Below are 20,888 nucleotides of genomic sequence, written 5' to 3'. Positions count from 1 at the left end.
AATAAGAATAAATGAGAGTATAAATTATATGAAGAAAACTATTGAACTCTACCTAGGAGTCTTTTCTACTTTATTAAGGTATAATTGACAAACAAAAATTATATATATTCTAAGTTCACCTTCATTCTGGAAGAGTATTTTTGATACATATAGAATTTCGGGTTGACAGGTTTTTGTTTTTTTTGTTTGTTTGTTTGTTTTCTCTTTTCAGTCCTTTAAAGCTGTTCTACTCTCTTCTGGCCTCCATGGCTTTTGATGAGAAATGTCAGCTATTAATCAAATTTTTGTTTCTCTGCATGTACTTTTTCATTTTTACATTGTTGCCTTTAAGATTTGCTCTGTCTCTGGTTTTCAACAGTTCATCTCTAATATGCCTCAGCTTAGATGTCTTTGTGCTTATTCTGTTTGCTCTTGGTTGAGTAATTTGTGTCTACATATTTCTATCTTTCATGACATTTGGAAAATTTTGAGACATTATTTCTTCAAATATTTTTTCTGCTCCAGTTTCTCTTTCTTTTCCTTTTGGGACCCCAATTACATTGTATTGGACCTTTGATATTATCTAAAAGGTCTCTGGGTCTCTGTTCATTTTCTTTCTCAATCTTAGTCTGAGTTTTTCACCCTGGATAATTTCTATTCTTCTATCTTCTAGTTCATTTACTCTTTCTTCTGTCATCTCTAGTCAATTCTGGTTAATTCTGTCCAGTGAATCTTTTACTTCAGATACTGTATTTTTCAGTTCCTGAGTTTCAATTTGGCTCCTTTTTATCCTTTGCTTCTCCACTAAGATGGTCTTTTTAATCAGTACAATTGTGTGCGTATATGTGTGCGTGTATGTGTGCGCGCATGTGTGTGCGCGTGTGTGTGTGTAATTTCATCGAGGACCAGTTGAATAGCCACTTTAAAACTTTTGTTTGCTAGTTCTAATATCTGGGTTATACTTGGGTCTCTCTCAGTTGATTTTCTTTTCTCTTGAAAATATTATTCATTTTACTATGTATTTGGGTAATTTTGAGTTACATTCCAGATGTTACAAAAATTTGTGCAGATTCTAAATTCTGTATTTCTCTGATGATTGTTATTTCTTTTGTTTAGCTAGTAATTACCTTGGCTAGACCTGAACTTTAAATTCTGATCTTGGGCCTAATTTCATCCAGCCTCAGTTCAGATCTTTTGCTTTAGCTACATTGGCCTGTGTGTATTAGACAAACATGCTCAGATCAGGGGTCGGTCAGAGACGTTGGTAGACAGAATTTGCAGATCCCCTCTCTGGTCCTTTCCCTTCCAAAATCCCTCCATTTCCTTTAACAGCCACAGTTTTCCTGACTTTTCTGTTTTCTGGTTTCCCTAGGACAGATAAATTGTCATTTTTCTACTAATACTCCTATTGCCTCACATGCTACACAAAGTGTACTTGCTTAAAACCACAACAATGGAAACTCACTTTGTATAACACCCCTTCTCCCAGTCAGTACTTCCCCTGCCACCAGAATCTGTCTGCTTCCATTCACTCTTCAGTGTCTTCAGGTTGTTGCTTTTTCTATTATTTCTAGGTTTTAGAGTTGACTCCAGCATTATTGAATTCATCACATTGATTCTTCTCTCCCTGCCCCAGTTTATTGAAGTATAATATATGTACAGTAAGATTCACTTCATAATGATTTTTAAAGTATACTGAGTTTCAAATTAACTAGTCTGAACATAAATACACTCATGTATTAATAGTACTTTCATTGTGGTTTTGAAGAAGTAGAACACCATAAAAAGTTTTAAGTTTACCCAAGTAAAGAAATAATAATCTATTGATAGTTATGTGAGGCTTTCAAAAGCCTACATACTCTTAGTACATTCCTAAAGACCCTCATCATACTCTTAGTAAATTCCTAAATTGCATGTTATAAATAATAAGGCACTACAAAAACCTATAATACAAATTAGGAGGAGATACAACTAACCTTTTTTCCTGAGTTTGGACCTTTTCTCCTTGGTGAAATATTTTTAACAGAACTGCTCCTTTTGGGGACTGTAGTAGGTCCAGGTGGTTTAATTCGACCTGATCTCCTGACCTGCTGTGTTGGTAATATTAGAGTAGTTTTCTGTGGAGACTGCATTGAATGCTGGCTCGCTTCGGAAGGAGAAGACTCTGTTTTTGCTATATTCTTTACAATAGGAACTGAGGAAAAAATATAAAAAATATTAAAGTAAATGACACAAGGTATTGTCTCCTTATGACTCAAAATAAGTTTTACTTGACCTTTAAAACCATTTCCAAAGGTCATTCACTGAAAACCACTTAAAACTAAAAGTACTATCTGAAATGAAGTTTTAGGTATCCTAAGATTTCATATTATCAGAAAATAGTTTAATTCTCCAGAAAAAATAAAGAGGCTTTTATTAGAGGAATCAGTAACTTCAACTTAGCGTGGTAAAAATTTCTAGCAACTTACCTATTAGGAACTTCCCATATTTTTATGGGAAGCACAAAAAGGAGTCTTTCCTTCAGAATACACTATCCAATTATGTCACATATAGGAATCATCTCTCACATCAACATAGAAAAACAAAGCAAAGCAATTGCCTAGGGCTACCACTTCATGTTTCAGAGGGCAGGGGCTCCCTTGCTCTTGACTTTTTTCAGATTTAATGAGGTATAATTGGTAAATAAAAATTATATATTTAAGGTTAATATACATTATGTCCCTATATGTATGTCTACTAATAAAGTTTTATATACTAAAATAGAGACTCTACATTAATGTTGTCATGGAAAGACCACAATCAGACCCAAGTGATTTGTAGCTACTAGTTTCCCTGTAGCCCAATTCAGTTTTAATATTCAAATAAAGGTTACCTGCCAGGTTAATTCTGTCCATGTTCACATTTAAGTAAAAAGAGATATGTTCAGTATTTATTCCTTGATAATTTCATTATTACAAATAAATGAATTTTACATAGTAAAAAGCACTAATGCTTAAAAAAGATATTTACAGGAAGAACAATGTAAGTGAAACATTTATACATCTATACAAAAATCAACTATTGTTATTTTGAGGGCTTCATTTTACAAGTCCAAACCAATCTGCTGCTTTGTTCCTCCCATACTCAAAGACGATGTACATGGAAATCTGATCCACAATAGATAATACCACATCTTTTCTATGACCTTTTTATCTATCTTCTATCACTTACCAAACCAAGAGGAAGGAACAGCCTATCCTGAGCTGCCAGGGCAAAAAGAGGACCACTTCACTGCCAACATCACTTTCCCCCTCATTTACAAGTAGTTCACCTACTTACACTAGCCTCTTTTTTACCACATTGCCATCATCTACTTCATACTCCAGGCTCACTTCCACTTTTCTGAAAAAGTCCAGTAACCTAACACGCATTATTTCTCCATACATAGTCTCCCTGTCATCATCTTAAGGAATTTGACCATCATACTCTTGGATGCTTCATCATCCTGACCTTATCACTGGAGAGTTCAACTCTTTCCTGAAATGGCTGGAGTTGGCAATTTCTGAAACTCTTCTATCTCTAAGACAACCAACCATGTCCCCTTTCTCCAATTTCAACTTCCTTACCTGTTATCTTTGCTGATACCCATTTCACATTCTCATTATGACATCTGATCAGGCTTTATATTCTTGTTATGATATCTGTTCACAAGCCCATATTCCATTTTCATCCAATCCATTAGCTTTCTTCTGGCTTTGCTTTACTCCCTACTCAACCCGCACCCAACTGTCCACCTCCACCAAAAACCCCTAACTAGTATCCCTTCTTTTATCACCCTTTGGTCTTTGATCATGTCCAGAACATCAGTCCCCATCTCTGAGTCACACTATCATCTGCTTTCTCTGGTTCTGAGCTATAGAACAAGGGTTAGCTATCTTTTTACAGGAAGGGTCAGATACTAAATATCTCACGCTTTGAAGGTCACATAAGGTCTCTGTCGTACATTCTTGTTTCTTTTTTCTTTTTTTTTTTTTTTGAGACAGAGTCTTGCTCTGTCACCCAGGCTGGAGTGCAGTGGCGGGATCTCGGCTCACTGCAAGCTCCACCTCCCAGGTTCACGCCATTCTCCTGCCTCAGCCTCCCGAGTAGCTGCGACTACAGGCGCCTGCTACCACGCCCAGCTACTTTTTTGTATTTTGTAGAAGAGACAGGGTTTCACCACGTTAGCCAGGATGGTCTCAATCTCCTGACCTCGTGATCTGCCCGCCTTGGCCTCCCAGAGTGCTAGGATTACAGGCGTGAGCCAACACGCCTGGCCCTTTTTTGTTTCTTTGTTTGCTTATTTTTCTACAATCAATTAAGAATATAAAAAAAAAAAAATTCTTAGCTTATAAGCTACATGAGCTGGATATGGCCCTCAGGCTACTGTTTGCCAACTCCTGCTTTAGAACATTAAGATGCTACTGGTGTCTATAAAATCCATGCTAACCTCAACTGAGGAGTCACTGCTACAACTCACTGATTTCCAAGTATGTTTCCATGGTAGAAGGCTTTTCCCTATTTAAGTTCCCATCTCCCTCTTTCTCTATTCCATTCAGAAAATGACCCAATCTTCTACTTTATGAGAAGATTAAAGGCTATCTTTTGGGGGGTAAACTTAAAAATCCCATTTCTCTGGCTGGGCGCAGTGGCTCACACGTGTAATGCCAGCACTTTGTGAGGCTGAGGCAGGTGGATCACCTGAGGTCAGGGGTTCGAGACCAGTCTGAACAACATGTTGAAACCCCATTTCTACTAAATAGAAAAAATTAGCCAGGCATGGTGGCACATGCCTGTAATCCCAGCTACCTGGGAGGCTGAGGCAGGAGAATCACTTGAAACCAGGAGGCAGAGGTTGCAGTGAGCCGAGAATGCGCCACTGCACTCCAGCCTGGACAAGAGTGAAACTCCATCTCAAAAAAACATATATATAAAAATAAAATCCCATTTCTCCATCTTAAAATACTTTTATTTTCAACCATTCTCTTGTTTTTCTCTTACAATGAATGAGAAGTTTTCTCTCTAGTTTTCGAAGTCCAATCTTTTATTTATATCTTAACAACATCTTCCTTTGGTTCCTACGGGACATTTTGGTTTCAATTATCTCTTCTCTCCTCAAGGTATTTGATCACTCAATCCCCAATTCCTTGCTGTCTCTTACAACTTTCACATATCCCTTATTTTGAAGTTACCTCCCTGTCTCTGATACACTTTCAAGCCCTTGAGTGAATTCCCTCTTTCCACTCACTACTATGAATAAAACATCAAGAAGAATTGCCTATACTTAACATTTCAATTTCCTTATTATTCCATTTCCTTAGCCCCTGTAATAAACTTTTCTTCCCCCAAACATATTTTAAAGAAATTACGTTCCAAGGTCATTAAGTGACCTCTTTTTAGTTACTGATATGGTTAGGCTTTGTGTCCCCACCCAAATCTCATCTTGAATTGTAATCCCCATAATCCCCACATGGCAAGGGAGAGACCAGGTGGAGGAAATTGAATCATGGAGGCAGTTTCCCCCATGCTGTTCTCGTGATAGTAAGAGAGTTCTCATGAGATCTGATGGTTTTATAAGGGGCTCTTCCCACTTCGCTCGGCACCTCTCTCCTTCATGCCGCTTTGTGAAGAAGGTGCATTGCTTCCTCTTTGCCTTCCACCATGAATGTAAGTTTCCGGAGGCCTCTCCAGCCATGCTGAACTGTGAGTCAATTAAACCTCCTTTATAAATTATCCAGCTTTGGGCAGTTCCTTATAGCAGTATGAAAACAGACTAAAAAAATTACTAAACCCAAATAAAATGTTCACTCTCTTGACCAATCTACTGATCTCTGCAGTTCTAGTTCCCAACTCTAAATATATAGAATGAAGAAGAGGAATAATTGAGCTCCAGATCTGGGTTCAAATTCCTGTGCCAGGTTGGTTTAAGACAGAACCTAGGAGTATAGGAGGTCCACAAAAAATACTGAATGAACAAATGAAAAATATTTTCAGCCTGCAAGTCAATACTATACCCCCAAAACTAGTATATTCTATATAAAATAAGCAGTTAAATTGTAGCAAATAAAATGGTAACTTTACAGAACATAGCAACTATAATGAAATCAATATTTGATCTAATTATTTTGGCATTTGAAAACTGAAGCTATAGTTTCAAATAGTCCCCTAAAATATATATATTTGTTCCATATTATAATAAAAACTCTTCGATGTATGGCATATATGTATGTATGAGCAAAGTGTTTAAAAAGTACTCTATATATATATATATATTTTTATATATATATATATTTTTTTTTTTTTTGGAGACAGAGTCTCACTGTGTCACCCAGGCTGGAGTGCAGTGGCGCGATCTTGGCTCACTGCAACCTCCACCTCCCCGGTTCAACTAGTTCTCCTGCTTTAGCCTCCCAAGTAGCTGGGACTACAGGCACGTGCCACCATGCCCGGCTGATTTTTATACTTTTAGTAGCGACTGGGTTTCATTATGTTAGCCAGGCTGGTCTCAAACTCCTGACCTCAGGAAATCCGCCCACCTGGCCTCCCAAAGTGCTGGAATTATAGGTATAAGCCACCGAGCCCGGCCAAAAATTTTTAAAAATGAACAAAATTTCACTTTATAAAGCAGGCTTTTCAAATTCAAGGACTCAGTTTTTGGGGTTTTGTTTTTTGTTTTAGACAAGGTTTCACTCTGTCATCCAGTGCCGATGTGCAGGAGTGAAGTGATGTGATGATAGCTCACTGAAGCCTTGAACTCCTGGGCTCAAGTAATCTTCCCACCTCAGCCTCCTAAGGACTCAATTTTATTTATTGCCATATCCCCAGCACCTAGAATGAAATACTTTTTAAACCGATTTAACTAAAAAGGAAAGAGTAACCATTCAATATATTATACATCAAAATTAAACTCCCAGGAGCAATCATATAACATACATATAGATATACATACATATATACATACATGCACCATGCTGAAACTCTATTCAGTATTAAACTACTTGAAATAGAAAATGGATTTGTTTAAATAAGGTTAAAACTATATATAAAACTTTAAACTGTGTGTTCATAGTGGTCACAAAATGAATAAAAATCTTTTTGAAAAAGTTATGTGAAATATAAAGAAGGATATGCTACTCATCTTTAATAAAACTTTTATGTAAACAACTAACACAAAATTTACCTGGTTCTTCAGCTTATCTTCAGACAGAACAGAAAATGTCCGGGTAAGAAAAACATCCAAGAAATGATAATTATGGAATTGTGGAAATGAAAAAGAAATTAACAAATCTTGGGAAACAATCTAGACAGCAAGGAGTAAAGCCAACAGGGGGCCTGGAAGCCTGGAATGAGGGAAACTAGAGAAAGAAAGGAGATAGGTGCCAATATTTACTGGCTACCCATTACATGCTAGGCACTTCAATATGTATTATTGCATGAAATCCTCCCAAACATCCTATGAGGTAGATATTGTTTCCTCACTTTACACATGAGGAAACATAGGCTCTGTGATGTTAGGTAACTGTGCCAAGAGCACCCATTTGGTTAACAGAGTTTGCCTCCTAAGCTCATGCCTTTTCCAATATGCCACTCTGCTTTCTGTCCTCTAACAACAACAACAACAACAAAGCCCATCATCAAATTCACTCCCGAGTCAAGGTGCGTTTTTTTGTTTGTTTTTTGTTTTTTTTAATGACCCAAAGGACAACCTCGTGAACTCCTATGTGCTGTTTCACTATATAGTCAATAGTCAAGAGGTGCTCTCTGACAGGGAATCTTAGTTTAGAAAAAAAAAAAAATCAGATGTGAAAGCATGTTTATAAGGAAAAATATTAACAAGCAGAGTAGCCCCCCCACCCCCACTTATCCATATATTCTGGGGAACACATTCTAAGACGCTCCCCCACCCCCCTGCCCAGTGGATGCCTGAAACTGCCGATAGTTATCAAACCCCATATATACTATGTACGAATTTCTTTTCCCTTCTTTGCAATTTCTTTTTCTCTTTTATTATTATTATTATTATTATTATTATACTTTAATAATAATAAGTTCTAGGGTACATGTGCATAACGTGCAGGTTTGTTACATATGTATACCTGTGCCATGTTGGTGTGCTGCACCCATCAACTCGTCAGCACCCATCAACTCGTCATTTACATCAGGTATAACTCCCAATGCCATCCCTCCCCCCTCCCCCCTCCCCATGATAGGCCCCGTATGCGATGTTCCCCTTCCCGAGTCCAAGTGATCTCATTGTTCAGTTCCCACCTATGAGTGAGAACATGCGGTGTTTGGTTTTCTGTTCTTGTGATAGTTTGCTAAGAATGATGGTTTCCAGCTGCATCCATGTCCCTACAAAGGACACAAACTCATCCTTTTTTATGGCTGCATAGTATTCCATGGTGTATATGTGCCACATTTTCCTAATCCAGTCTGTCACCGATGGACATTTGGGTTGATTCCAAGTCTTTGCTATTGTGAATAGTGCCGCAATAAACATACGTGTGCATGTGTCTTTATAGCAGCATGATTTATAATCCTTTGGGTATATACCCAGTAATGGGATGGCTGGGTCATATGGTACATCTAGTTCTAGATCCTTGAGGAATTGCCATACTGTTTTCCATAATGGTTGAACTAGTTTACAGTCCCACCAACAGTGTAAAAGTGTTCCTATTTCTCCAAATCCTCTCCAGCACCTGTTGTTTCCTGAGTTTTTAATGATCACCATTCTAACTGGTGTGAGATGGTATCTCATTGTGGTTTTGATTTGCATTTCTCTGATGGCCAGTGATGATGAGCATTTTTTCATGTGTCTGTTGGCTGTATGAATGTCTTCTTTTGAGAAATGTCTGTTCATATCCTTTGCCCACTTTTTGATGGGGTTGTTTTTTTCTTGTAAATTTGTTTGAGTTCTTTGTAGGTTCTGGATATTAGCCCTTTGTCAGATGAGTAGATTGCAAAAATTTTCTCCCATTCTGTAGGTTGCCTGTTCACTCTGATGGTAGTTTCTTTTGCTGTGCAGAAGCTCTTTAGTTTAATTAGATCCCATTTGTCAATTTTGGCTTTTGCTGCCGTTGCTTTTGGTGTTTTAGACATGAAGTCTTTGCCCATGCCTATGTCCTGAATGGTACTACCTAGGTTTTCCTCTAGGATTTTTATGGTATTAGGTCTGACATTTAAGTCTCTAATCCATCTTGAATTAATTTTCGTATAAGGAGTAAGGAAAGGATCCAGTTTCAGCTTTCTACTTACGGCTAGCCAATTTTCCCAGCACCATTTATTAAATAGGGAATCCTTTCCCCATTTCTTGTTTCTCTCAGGTTTGTCAAAGATCAGATGGCTGTAGATGTGTGGTATTATTTGAGGACTCTGTTCTGTTCCATTGGTCTATATCTCTGTTTTGGTACCAGTACCATGCTGTTTTGGTTACTGTAGCCTTGTAGTATAGTTTGAAGTCAGGTAGCATGATGCCTCCAGCTTTGTTCTTTTGACTTAGGATTGTCTTGGAGATGTGGGCTCTTTTTTGGTTCCATATGAACTTTAAAGCAGTTTTTTCCAATTCTGTGAAGAAACTAATTGGTAGCTTGATGGGGATGGCATTGAATCTATAAATTACCTTGGGCAGTACCACTCCTATTCAACATAGTGTTGGAAGTTCTGGCTAGGGCAATCAGGCAAGAGAAAGAAACCAAGGGTATTCAGTTAGGAAAAGAAGAAGTCAAATTGTCCCTCTTTGCAGATGACATGATTGTATATTTAGAAAACCCCATTGTCTCAGCCCAAAATCTCCTTAAGCTGATAAGAAACTTCAGCAAAGTCTCAGGATACAAAATTAATGTGCAAAAATCACAAGCATTCTTATACACCAGTAACAGACAAACAGAGAGCCAAATCATGAATGAACTTCCATTCACAATTGCTTCAAAGAGAATAAAATACCTAGGAATCCAACTTACAAGGGATGTAAAGGACCTCTTCAAGGAGAACTGCAATTTCATAGATAGAAGTTTTGTTCTTACTGTAGACCTTGGCAACCTAAGCATATGACTTTTTTCTTTCCTTATTCAGTCAAGAACTTTCACTTTTTTATTTAAAGGAAGCCTAGAGTTCATATACACTCAGCTGTGCCACCCAATGCCTCTGCTTGGAACTTTGCTCCCTGTCCCACAGAGCCCAGATTGCCACAAACTAATCAATCATGGGCAGCAATAAGAGCAAAGTGGAGGTAGGTCAAGTATAAACGCCGTGAGCTTCCTTCATTTGCTCCTGCTGCCATCCCATACCATAACACTGGCTTCCTTGACTGGCGTCTTCAGATACTGTTCTATTTCTTTTCTCCCTTCCCTCTACCTGTATCAGAAGAGCCACCCATCCCATCCCAGAGGCCAACCTTGCTTTGGGAATTAAACATTCATAACAGCCAAGTCTGCTTTTCCTCTGAAAATACCTTTTGAATACTCAAGGACTGTTATTGTCAGATAAGAGTGACTTTACCTCTCCATAAGCATAGTAGAAGTCTTTTACATGTATGTTTATCTCCTTATTTTCAGCAACAACAAAATATTCTTTAAGAACACCTCAAAGGCTGAGGAAAACTCTAGAAGGAAACCACAAGGGGTAGATACCAGTGGAAAGGAAAACAAGGAAGCATGTTCCTGGTACTTATCACAACAGGCATCTGGAAATCAGAAGCCAGCTGAACACTAAGAATTTTCTCAGAAGAGGTGGGGTAGAGATCACATGAACATGGGGCTGTGTTACCAATTGCTCTTTACAGCTGCTATTCCTTTCCCTGCTTCTCACTATCTATTGTAGGAACACTCGTTCCAGACTAATTAGGTTCAAATCCAGCTTTGCCACACAATACCTCCTATGAGATTTGGGGCAGATTATTTAAATTTTGCATGTGGCACATTTAATCAACAGCAGCACCACTCATATCACCATCCCTGTGTCTATTCCTATCCTCCTTTCCCAGGCCCTAAAGGTGTTCCTTGCCCTCTTCTATCAATGGATTAGAGACTGGGGAAGGTTTGTTGCCACTGCCTGACAAATGGAAGGAAAAAAGTTTCCTCCAAAGAAGGAAATCCTACTTACCTACACTCTCCCTAGCTAATACCTTCTCTACTTCCTTTTAAGACTAAGCTATTTTCTCATTTTTCAACTTGCTATAATAACATTTCCACAGATACCACCTTTTAGGGAACCTCTGTGTGTTAATATCACCAACAACTTCCCAACAGATATTAACAATGGACGCCTCTTCCTGATCTTATTTGATTTTTAGCATTAGACACTTCTGCCTTCTTTTTAAAACTCTTAAGTCTCACATAGCAACTCTTTCCTGAGTTCCCTCCTACTTTTGTCACTTTTCCTGTAGTGTTCCTCAGGACCGACTGCCTTCTCCCCATCCCCACCTCAGTTTTGAGTGCTCTAGTTCAGTCCCATTATTTCAGCTACCGCCTACAGTAATGATTACCAAATCATTCAATCTCATGTTCTCTTGTCTGCTCAAGTGCATGCATACTTGTGCACAGGTTTGCCTACTCTCTCTCCCTCTCTCTAGCACAGGCCTCTTGCAAGTTCCAGAGATGTTTTCAATAGCCAACTAGATATCTACATAAGCATCCCAAATTCAACATTTCCAAAAGGAGAATTCATTGTGCTTATCCTAAATGCTCTATCTTGATGAATGACATTACCTATCTGAAGTCAGAAATCTTGAAGTCATCCTTGTATGCTTCCTCCCTCCACATGTCTAGCCAAGCCTACCTCCCAAGTATTTCCCAGATGTATTCTTCATGCCTGTCAGTGACTTGATTCAGGACCTCATAATGATACAAACATGAGGCAGAGAAATTCTGGGAGGGTGGGTTCCCAGCAAGGGCCCTATCCTCAAGCCGAAAAGCTTGATACCACAGCCCAAAGTGAGACCTTATATCCCTGTTTTACTGCTCAAATGTTGCCTTTTCCAAAACCACCCATGGCCCGCCTCATCCCCCATCCTGTGACCATAAAAGCCCCAGTCTCAGCTGGCGGAGTAAGGAGAAGTAGCTAGACCTCAGAGACTTTGGTTGGACATCACAGAGAAGCGGCTTGACTTCAGAGGGACAGCTTACCAGTGTAGCTTCAGGGGAGGATTGCCTTCCTACTCCATCCCCTTTTCAACTCCCCATCCCACTGAGAGCCACCTCCATCAGCAATAAAATCCCCCGCATTTACTATCCTTCAAATTCACTCATGCAACCTCATTCCTCCTGGATGCCGGACAAGAACTCAGGTGCCACGAGTGCAAGAGCAAAAGGCTGTCACACTGACCCTCTACTGAGTTGTTAACACTTAAGCCATCTGTGGATGGCACAGCTAAAAGAGCACTGACTGTAACACTCCCTCTGGGGCTTCAGGGCTCACAGGTACCCCCCTAGATGCTGCCATGGGGCCCCCATGGAGTTCGCTCCTGCCAGCGCCCAAAAGTGCTCGCCCCAGCTCCTGCACCTGCTCACCTGTGTGTTCCCCTTCCCACAATGGGTGGAGTGTAGCAGGTCCAAGTGAGTGGAGTTTGCCCCTGCCGGCACCAAAACAGCCAGCTAGTGCACTCCAGTTCCCACCCACGAAGGGGTCAGGGAAATATCCTGCTTCAATAACCTCTCACATAAGCTACAACATTAGCCTCTTAATTGCCATTCCAGGCTGCCCTTTCTGATCCATACTCTAGCCCATAAGCATTATCTTTAGAAAATACAAATTGTATGTCACTTTTCCACTTAAAACTCTTCAGTGATGCCACATTATCTACATGCTAAAATCTTAATTCCCTGGTCTGCTAAGACCCTCTACTATCTGCCCTCTGTGTATCTTCATAGCCCCATCTTTTTTCCCAGCTATCATTATAGATTCTGCCATAATCATCTGTGTAAACCAAAAAATAAAATTCTAAGCCCCACCCCCAACCATTGGAATGGACTTCTTCCTAGGATAGGGCACTATAAAATTTAACCTGAAAGACTGGTTCAAGTCTGATGAGAAACAGGGGTCGGATATGCCTCATTATACCTTTCCAGCATTAATATCAACACAGACCTTTAGTCTGAAAAGAAACATTTACAATCTATTCTCTCTGAGGCCTGCTACCTGGAGGTTTCATCTACATGATAAAACTTGGTCTCTATAACCTCATATCACAACCCAGACATTTCTTCCTATTGATAACTCTTTCAACCAACTGCCAATTAGAAAAATGTTAACTCATTCAGTATGATATTGGTTATGGGTTTGTCATAAATAGCTCTTATTGAGATACATCCCACTAATACTTAATTTATTGAGAGTTTTTAGCATGAAGGGCTGTTGAATTTTGTCAAAGGCCTTTTCTCCATCTATTGAGATAATCATGTGGCTTTTGTGTTTGGTTCTGTTTGTATGATGGATTACATTTCTGATTTGCATATGTTGAACCAGCCTTGCATCCCAGGGATGAAGACCACTTGATCATGGTGGATAAGCTTTTTGATGTGCTGCTGGATTTGTTTTGCCGGTATTTTATTGAGGATTTTTGCATCGATGTTCATCAGGGATATTAGTTTAAAATTCTCTTTTTTTGCTGTGTCTCTACCATGCTTTGGTATCAGGATGATGCTGGCCTCATAAAATGAGTTAGGGAGGATTCCCTCTTTTTCTATTGATTGGAATAGTTTCAGAAGGAATGGCACCAGCTCCTTTTTGTACCTCTGGTAGAATTCGGCTGTAAATCCATCTGGTCCTGGACTTTTTTTGGTTGGTAGGCTATTAATTATTGCCTCCATTTCACAGTCTGTTATTGGTCTATTCAACTTCTTCCTGGTTTAGTCTTGGGAGGATGTATGTGTCCAGGAATTTATCCATTTCTTCTAGATCTTCTAGTTTATTTGGATAGAAGTGTTTATAGTATTCTCTGACGGTAGTTTGTATTTCTTTGGGATCGGTGGTGATATCCCCTTTGTCATTTTTTATTGCGTCTATTTGATTCTTCTCTCTTTTCTTCTTTATTAGTCTTGCTAGCGGTCTATCAATTTTGTTGATCTTTTCAAAAAACCAACTCCTGGATTCATTGATTTTTTGGAGGGTTTTTTGTGTCTCTATCTCCTTCAGTTCTGCTCTGATCTTAGTTATTTCTTGCCTTCTGCTAGCTTTTGAATGTGTTTGCTCTTGCTTCTCTAGTTCTTTTAATTGTGATGTTAGGGTGTCAATTTTAGATCTTTCCTGCTTTCTCTTGTGGGCATTTAGTGCTATAAATTTCCCTCTGCACACTGCTTTAAATGTGTCCCAGAGATTCTGGTATGTTGTGTCTTTGTTCTCATTGGTTTCAGAGAACATCTTTATTTCTGCCTTCATTTTGTTATGTACCCAGTACTCAGGAGCAAGTATGTACTCAGGAGCAAGTTGTTCAGTTTCCATGTAATTGAGTGGTTTTGATTGAGTTTCTTAATCCTGAGTTCTAGTTTGATCGCACTGTGGTCTGAGAGACAGTTTGTTATAATTTCTGTTCTTGTACATTTGCTGAGGAGTGCTTTACTTCCAACTATGTGGTCAATTTTGGAATAAGTGCGATGTGGTGCTGAGAAGAATGTATATTCTGCTGATTTGGGGTGGAGAGTTCTGTAGATGTCTATTAGGTCTGCTTGGTGCAGAGCTGGCTGGATATCCTTGTTAACTTTCTGCCTCGTGGATCTGTCTAATGTTGACAGTGGGGTGTTAAAGTCTCCCATTATTATTGTGTGGGACTCTAAGTCTCTTTGTAGGTCTCTAAAGACTTGTTTTATGAATCTGGGTGATCCTGTATTGGGTGCATATATATTTAGGATAGTTAGCTCTTCTTGTTGAATTGATCCCTTTACCATTATCCCTTTACCTTCTTTGTCTCTTTTGATCTTTGTTTGTTTAAAGTCTGTTTTATCAGAGACTAGTATTGCAACCCCTGCTTTTGTTTATTTTCCATTTGCTTGGTAGATCTTCCTCCATCCCTTTATTTTGAGCCCATGTTTGTCTCTGCACGCGAGATGGGTCTCCTGAATACAGCACACTGATGGGTCTTGACTCTTTATCCAATTTGCCAGTCTCTGCCTTTTAATTGGAGCATTTAGCCCATATACATTTAAGGTTAATATTGCTATGTGTGAATCTGATCCTGTCATTATGATGTTAGCTGGTTATTTTGCTCGTTAGTTGATGCAGTTTCTTCCTAGCATCAATGGTCTTTACAATTTGGCAAACTGGAACAATTTGAAAACTGGCACAAGACAGGGATGCCCTCTCTCACTACTCCTATTCAACATAGTGTTGGAAGTTCTGGCTAGGGCAATCAGGCAAGAGAAAGAAATAAAGGGTATTCAATTAGGAAAAGAAGTCAAATTGTCCCTGTTTGCAGATGACATGATTGTATGTTTAGAAAACCCCATTGTCTCAGCCCAAAATCTCCTTAAGCTGATAAGCAATTTCAGTAAAGTCTCAGGATACAAAATCAATATGCAAAAATCACAAGCATTCTTATACACCAGTAACAGACAAACAGAGAGCCAAATCATGAGTGAACTCCCATTCACAATTGCTTCAAAGAGAATAAAATACCTAGGAATCCAACTTACAAGAGATGTGAAGGACCTCTTCAAGGAGAATTACAAACCACTGCTCAAAGAAATAAAAGAGGACACAAACAAATGGAAGAACATTCCATGCTCATGGATAGGAAGAATCAATATTGTGAAAATGGCCATACTGCCCAAGGTTATTTATAGATTCAATGCCATCCCCATCAAGCTACCAATGACTTTCTTCACAGAATTGGAAAAAACTAGTTTAAAGTTCATATGGAACCAAAAAAGAGCCCGCATTGCCAAGACAATCCTAAGTCAAAAGAACAAAGCTGGAGGCATTACGCTACCTGACTTCAAACTATACTACAAGGCTACAGTAACCAAAACAGCGTGGCACTGGTACCAAAACAGAGATATAGACCAATGGAACAGAACAGAGCCCTCAGAAATAGTATCACACATCTACAACCATCTGATCTTTGACAAACCTGACAAAAATAAGAAATGGGGAAAGGATTCCCTGTTTAATAAATGGTGCTGGGAAAACTGGCTAGCCATATGTAGAAAGCTGAAACTGGATCCCTTCCTTACACCTTACACAAAAATTAATTCAAGATGGATTAGAGACTTAAATGTCAGACCTAAAACCATAAAATCCCTAGAAAAAAACCTAGGCAATACCATTCAGGACACAGGCATGGGCAATGACTTCATGTCTAAAACACCAAAAGTAACAGCAACAAAAGCCAAAATTGAGAAATGGAATCTAATTAAACTAAAAAGCTTCTGCACAGCAAAAGAAACTACCACCAGAGTGGACAGGCAACCTACAGAATGGGAGAAAGTTTTTGCAATCTACCCATCTGACAAAGGGCTAATATCCAGAATCTACAAAGAACTTAAACAAATTTACGAGAAAAAATCAAACAACCCCATCAAAAAGCAGGAAAAGGATATGAACAGACATTTCTCAAAAGAAGACATTTATGCAGCCAACAGGCACATGAAAAAATGCTCATCACTGGTCATTAGAGAAATGCAAATCAAAACCACAATGAGATACCATCTCACACCAGTTAGAATGGCAATCATTAAAAACTCAGGAAACAACAGGTGCTGGAGAGGATTTGGAGAAATAGGAACACTTTTACACTGTTGGTGGGACTGTAAACTAGTTCAACCATTGTGGAAGACAGTTTGGCAATTCCTCAGGGATCTAGAATTAGAAATACCATTTGACCCAGCCATCCCATTACTGGGTATATACCCACAGGATTATAAATCATGCTGCTATAAAGACACATGCACACGTATGTTTATTGTGGCACTATTCACAATAGCAAAGACTTGGGATCAACCCAAATGTCCATCAACGATAGACTGGATTAAGAAAATGTGGCACGTATACACCATGGAATACTATGCAGTCATAAAAAAGGGTGAGTTCATGTCCTTTGTAGGGACATGGATGAAGCTGGAAACCGTCATTCTCAGCAAACTACCACAAGGACAGAAAACCAAACATCACATGTTCTCATTCATAGGTGGGAACTGAACAATGAGAACACCTGGACACAGGGTGGGGAACACCACACTCCAGGGCCTGTCATGGGGGGAGGGAGGAGGGATAGCATTAGGAGATATACCTAATGTAAATGACGAGTTAATGGGTGCAGCACATCAACATGGCACATGTCTACATATGTAACAAACCTGTACATTGTGCACATGTACCCTAGAACTTAAAGTATAATAATAATAAAAAAAAATTAACTCTATGACCTGGAAGTCCCCCCACCTTCAAGCTGTCCCACCTTTCTGGACCAAACCAACGTATTTCTTAAATGTATTTCATTGCAGTTTCATGTCTCCCTAAAATGTATAAAACCAAGCTGCACCCCGACCACCTTGGTCACATGTTCTCAGGATCTCCTGGGGGCTGTGTCACAGGCCAAGGTCACTCATATTTGGCTCAGAATAAATCTCTTCAAATATTTTACAGAATTTAACTTTTTGTCAACATCTGCTCAGTCTTCCATTCTCACTCTTTTCTGCCTTCACAGAGACCGATTCTCTTTTCAGGAAAGGCCTTCCCTTCCTTGTTGTCAATGGCTAAACTATTACACATTCTTCGAAATTCTGCTCAACTACCAGCTCTGTAAAATTCTAGCAATAAGTTACTCAGGCAAACATAGGACCATGATGTTCACACAGCACACATACTGTATATATTTATCTCTATTGGCATAGACCTTGTAACAGCTTGTCTTTATTTACATATATCTATCTGTCCCACCACACTGTGAGTTCCCTTAGTAGAAGGAACTATGTTAAGTTCCACTGCTACCTCTCAAATACCTGGTCTAGGGCCTACCATATAACGTGTATCCAATAAATGTTTGCTGAATTAATGACTTTTTAAAACTCAAGTTTTTTCTCTGATCTTATATTATCATAGAAACAATTCAGGGTGTTTATGCATTAAATTGACTACTATAGCTTGATCGTAACATTTTACCATTTTCTTGGCAAAAGTAAGCTTCAAATACTCATCAACCAACTTAATTTCTAGAATATATTCAAAACGGAAGGAAGAACTGCAAATTTAGGTGCCACTTCATACTCACTAGGATGGCTATAATAAAAAAGATGACAAATAACAACTGTTGGCAAGGATGTGGAGAAATCAGGACCCTTGTACACTGCTAGTGAGAATGTAAAGTGGTGCAGCTGCTGTGAACAAGAGTTTAGCAGCCAGGCGTAGTGGCTCACGCCTGGCCAAGGCAGGCAGATCACCTGAGGTCAGAAGTTCAAAACCAGCCTGGCCAACAGAAATCCCGTCTCTACTAAAAACACAAAAATCAGCCAGGCGTGGTGGCACACACCTGTAGTCCCAACTATTCGGGAGCCTGAGGCATGACAATTGCTTAAACCCAGGAAGCGGAGGTTGCAGTGAGCCAAGATTGCACCACTGCACTCCAGCCTGGGTGACAGAGCGAAACTCCGTCTCAAGAAGAAAAAAAAAACAGCTCGGCAGTTCTTCAAAAAAGTTAAATTACCATATGACCCACCAATTCCACTCCTAGGTACAGATCCCAAAGAACTGAAAAACGTACTCATGTATACACACACACACACACACACACACACACACACACATATACATACATATATATACATACACATACATATACATATATACACACATATACATATACATACATATATACACACATATATATTCACACATATACATATACATACATATATATACACACATATACATATACATACATACACACACACATATATATTCACACATATACATATACATACATATATATACACACATACATATACATACATATACACACACATATATTCACACATATACATACATATATATACACACATATACATATACATACATATACACACACACATACCCGTGTTCATAGCAGCACTATTCATGGTAGCCAAAAGGTGGAAAGGGCCTAAATGTCCATCATTGGAGAAATGGATAAGCAAACTGTGACATATCCATACAAAGGAATAGTATTCGGTCATAAAAAGGAATGAAGTACTAATATATGCTACAACATGTATAAACCTTGAAGGCATTATGCTAAGTGAAAGACACAAAAGGTCACACCTTGTATGATTCCATTTACACAAACTATTAATATCTAGAATAGGTAAATCCATTGAGACAGAATATAGATTGGTGATTAACTAGGGCAAGGGGGAGAAAGAAATGGGGAGCAACTGTTTAATGGGTACAGGGTTTCCTTTTAAGGTGATAAAAATGTTTCAGAATAAAATGGAGGTGATGGTAGCACAACATAGTGAATGTACTAAATGCCCTTGAATTGTTCGTTTTAAAATGGCTAAATTTGTGTTATGTGAATTTCACCGCAAAAAAAAAAAACAAAACAAACCTTAGGATAAAAACAAGGAAAAAAATTTGTTTCTGTTTTTGTTTGAGACAGGGTTCTCACTCTGTTACCCAGGCTGGAGTGCAGGGGTGTGATCATGGCTCACTGCAGCCTCGATTTCCTAGGCTCAAGAGATCCTCCCACTTCAGCCTCTCAAGTAGCTGGGACTACAGGCATGCACCACCACACCCGGCTAATTTTTTTATTTTTTAAAGAGACAGAGTTTCACCATGTTGCCCAGGCTGGTCTCAACCTCCTGGCCTCAAGCAATCCACCCACCTCGGCCTCCCAAAGTGCTGGGATTATAGGTATGAGCCACCATGCCAGGTCAGAAAGGAAATCTGCATATCTCAAATGTGCCGGAGACTCAGAATATAGTATTAAAATTGTCTTTACAACTTTGTGAAGCAAGTATCATCTCTATTTTAAATATGAATAAACAGAGGCTCAGCAAGATAAGTAACCACCCAACCCAGTATCACACATTAGTCTAGAAGTGGTAGAACTAGGATTCAAATTCAGAACTGTCTTACCCAAAAGCTCATGCTCTTTGTTTAAACTGGGTACTATTTTTAATTAATGAGGAGGAAAATGAAAAGAGATCTTTTAATCAAAATATTTTCTTCTATAAACACAATACAGAATTAAATATTTTGGTTAAATATGTTTTTCAGGTTCAAATTTGTGGGAGCTTACATAGAAACCACAAAAAAAAAAAATTTAAGTAGCACAGAAAATAAGTATCAACATGCCCTTCCTTAATAATCCAGTGTTGAGAGGAGAGAAGATGGCCAACTAGACACAGCAGGAAATGCCGTTCCCACCGAGAGAGACCAAATTACCTGGGTGTGGTAGCTCACACCTGTAATTCCAGCACTTTGGGAAGCCGAGGCGGGAGGATCACTTGAGCTCTGGAGTTTAAGACCAGCCTGGGCAACATGGTAAAACCCCATCTCTACAAAAATTAGCCAGATGTGGTGGCACACGCCAGTAGTCCCAGCTACTTAGGAGGCTGAGGTAAGAGGATCACTTGAGCTTGGGAGGCAGAGATTGCAGTGAGCTGAGATCATGCCACTGCACTCTAGCCTGGGCAACAGAGCAAGGCCCTATTTCAAAATTAAATAAACAAATAAATAATAAAAGAGAGAGAGACCAAATTAGCAACCAAAGCACCATAATTTGGGCAGATCTTTGGGGAGAAAACACCAAAAGTGAATGGATAGGCACCACTGAAGCAAAGGCTGAAGAGGGACGAAGCTGGGAACCCTGCACAGGGTACCTGAATGCAAGGCTAGCTCCCAGTCCTGAACAGCTCCTGGGAAAGGGGTGAGTAAAAGAACTGAAGGGCAACTCACTCTTGCCACGGACCTCTGTGATTTTAGCT

General features: G+C 39.2%; 1 protein-coding gene across 5 annotated transcripts in view; it reads right to left on the bottom strand.

Moving 5' to 3' along the window:
- The window catches only part of SCML2 (Scm polycomb group protein like 2), a 123,445-nt gene that overhangs the window by 25,026 nt on the left and 77,531 nt on the right, over nucleotides 1-20,888 (bottom strand). For all 5 annotated transcript variants that reach the window (XM_007991174.3, XM_007991177.3, XM_007991178.3 and 2 more), the window contains exon 8: nucleotides 1,956-2,173. In XM_007991174.3, the coding sequence (XP_007989365.1) occupies nucleotides 1,956-2,173 (218 nt within the window). The remainder of the gene's footprint in view (nucleotides 1-1,955; nucleotides 2,174-20,888) is intronic.

Source organism: Chlorocebus sabaeus, chromosome X (genome assembly GCF_047675955.1).
Source record: "Chlorocebus sabaeus isolate Y175 chromosome X, mChlSab1.0.hap1, whole genome shotgun sequence".
Classification (NCBI taxonomy): Eukaryota; Metazoa; Chordata; class Mammalia; order Primates; family Cercopithecidae; genus Chlorocebus; species Chlorocebus sabaeus.
Note: the sequence above shows the minus strand (reverse complement) of the source record. Positions and strands in the feature narration are given on the sequence as shown.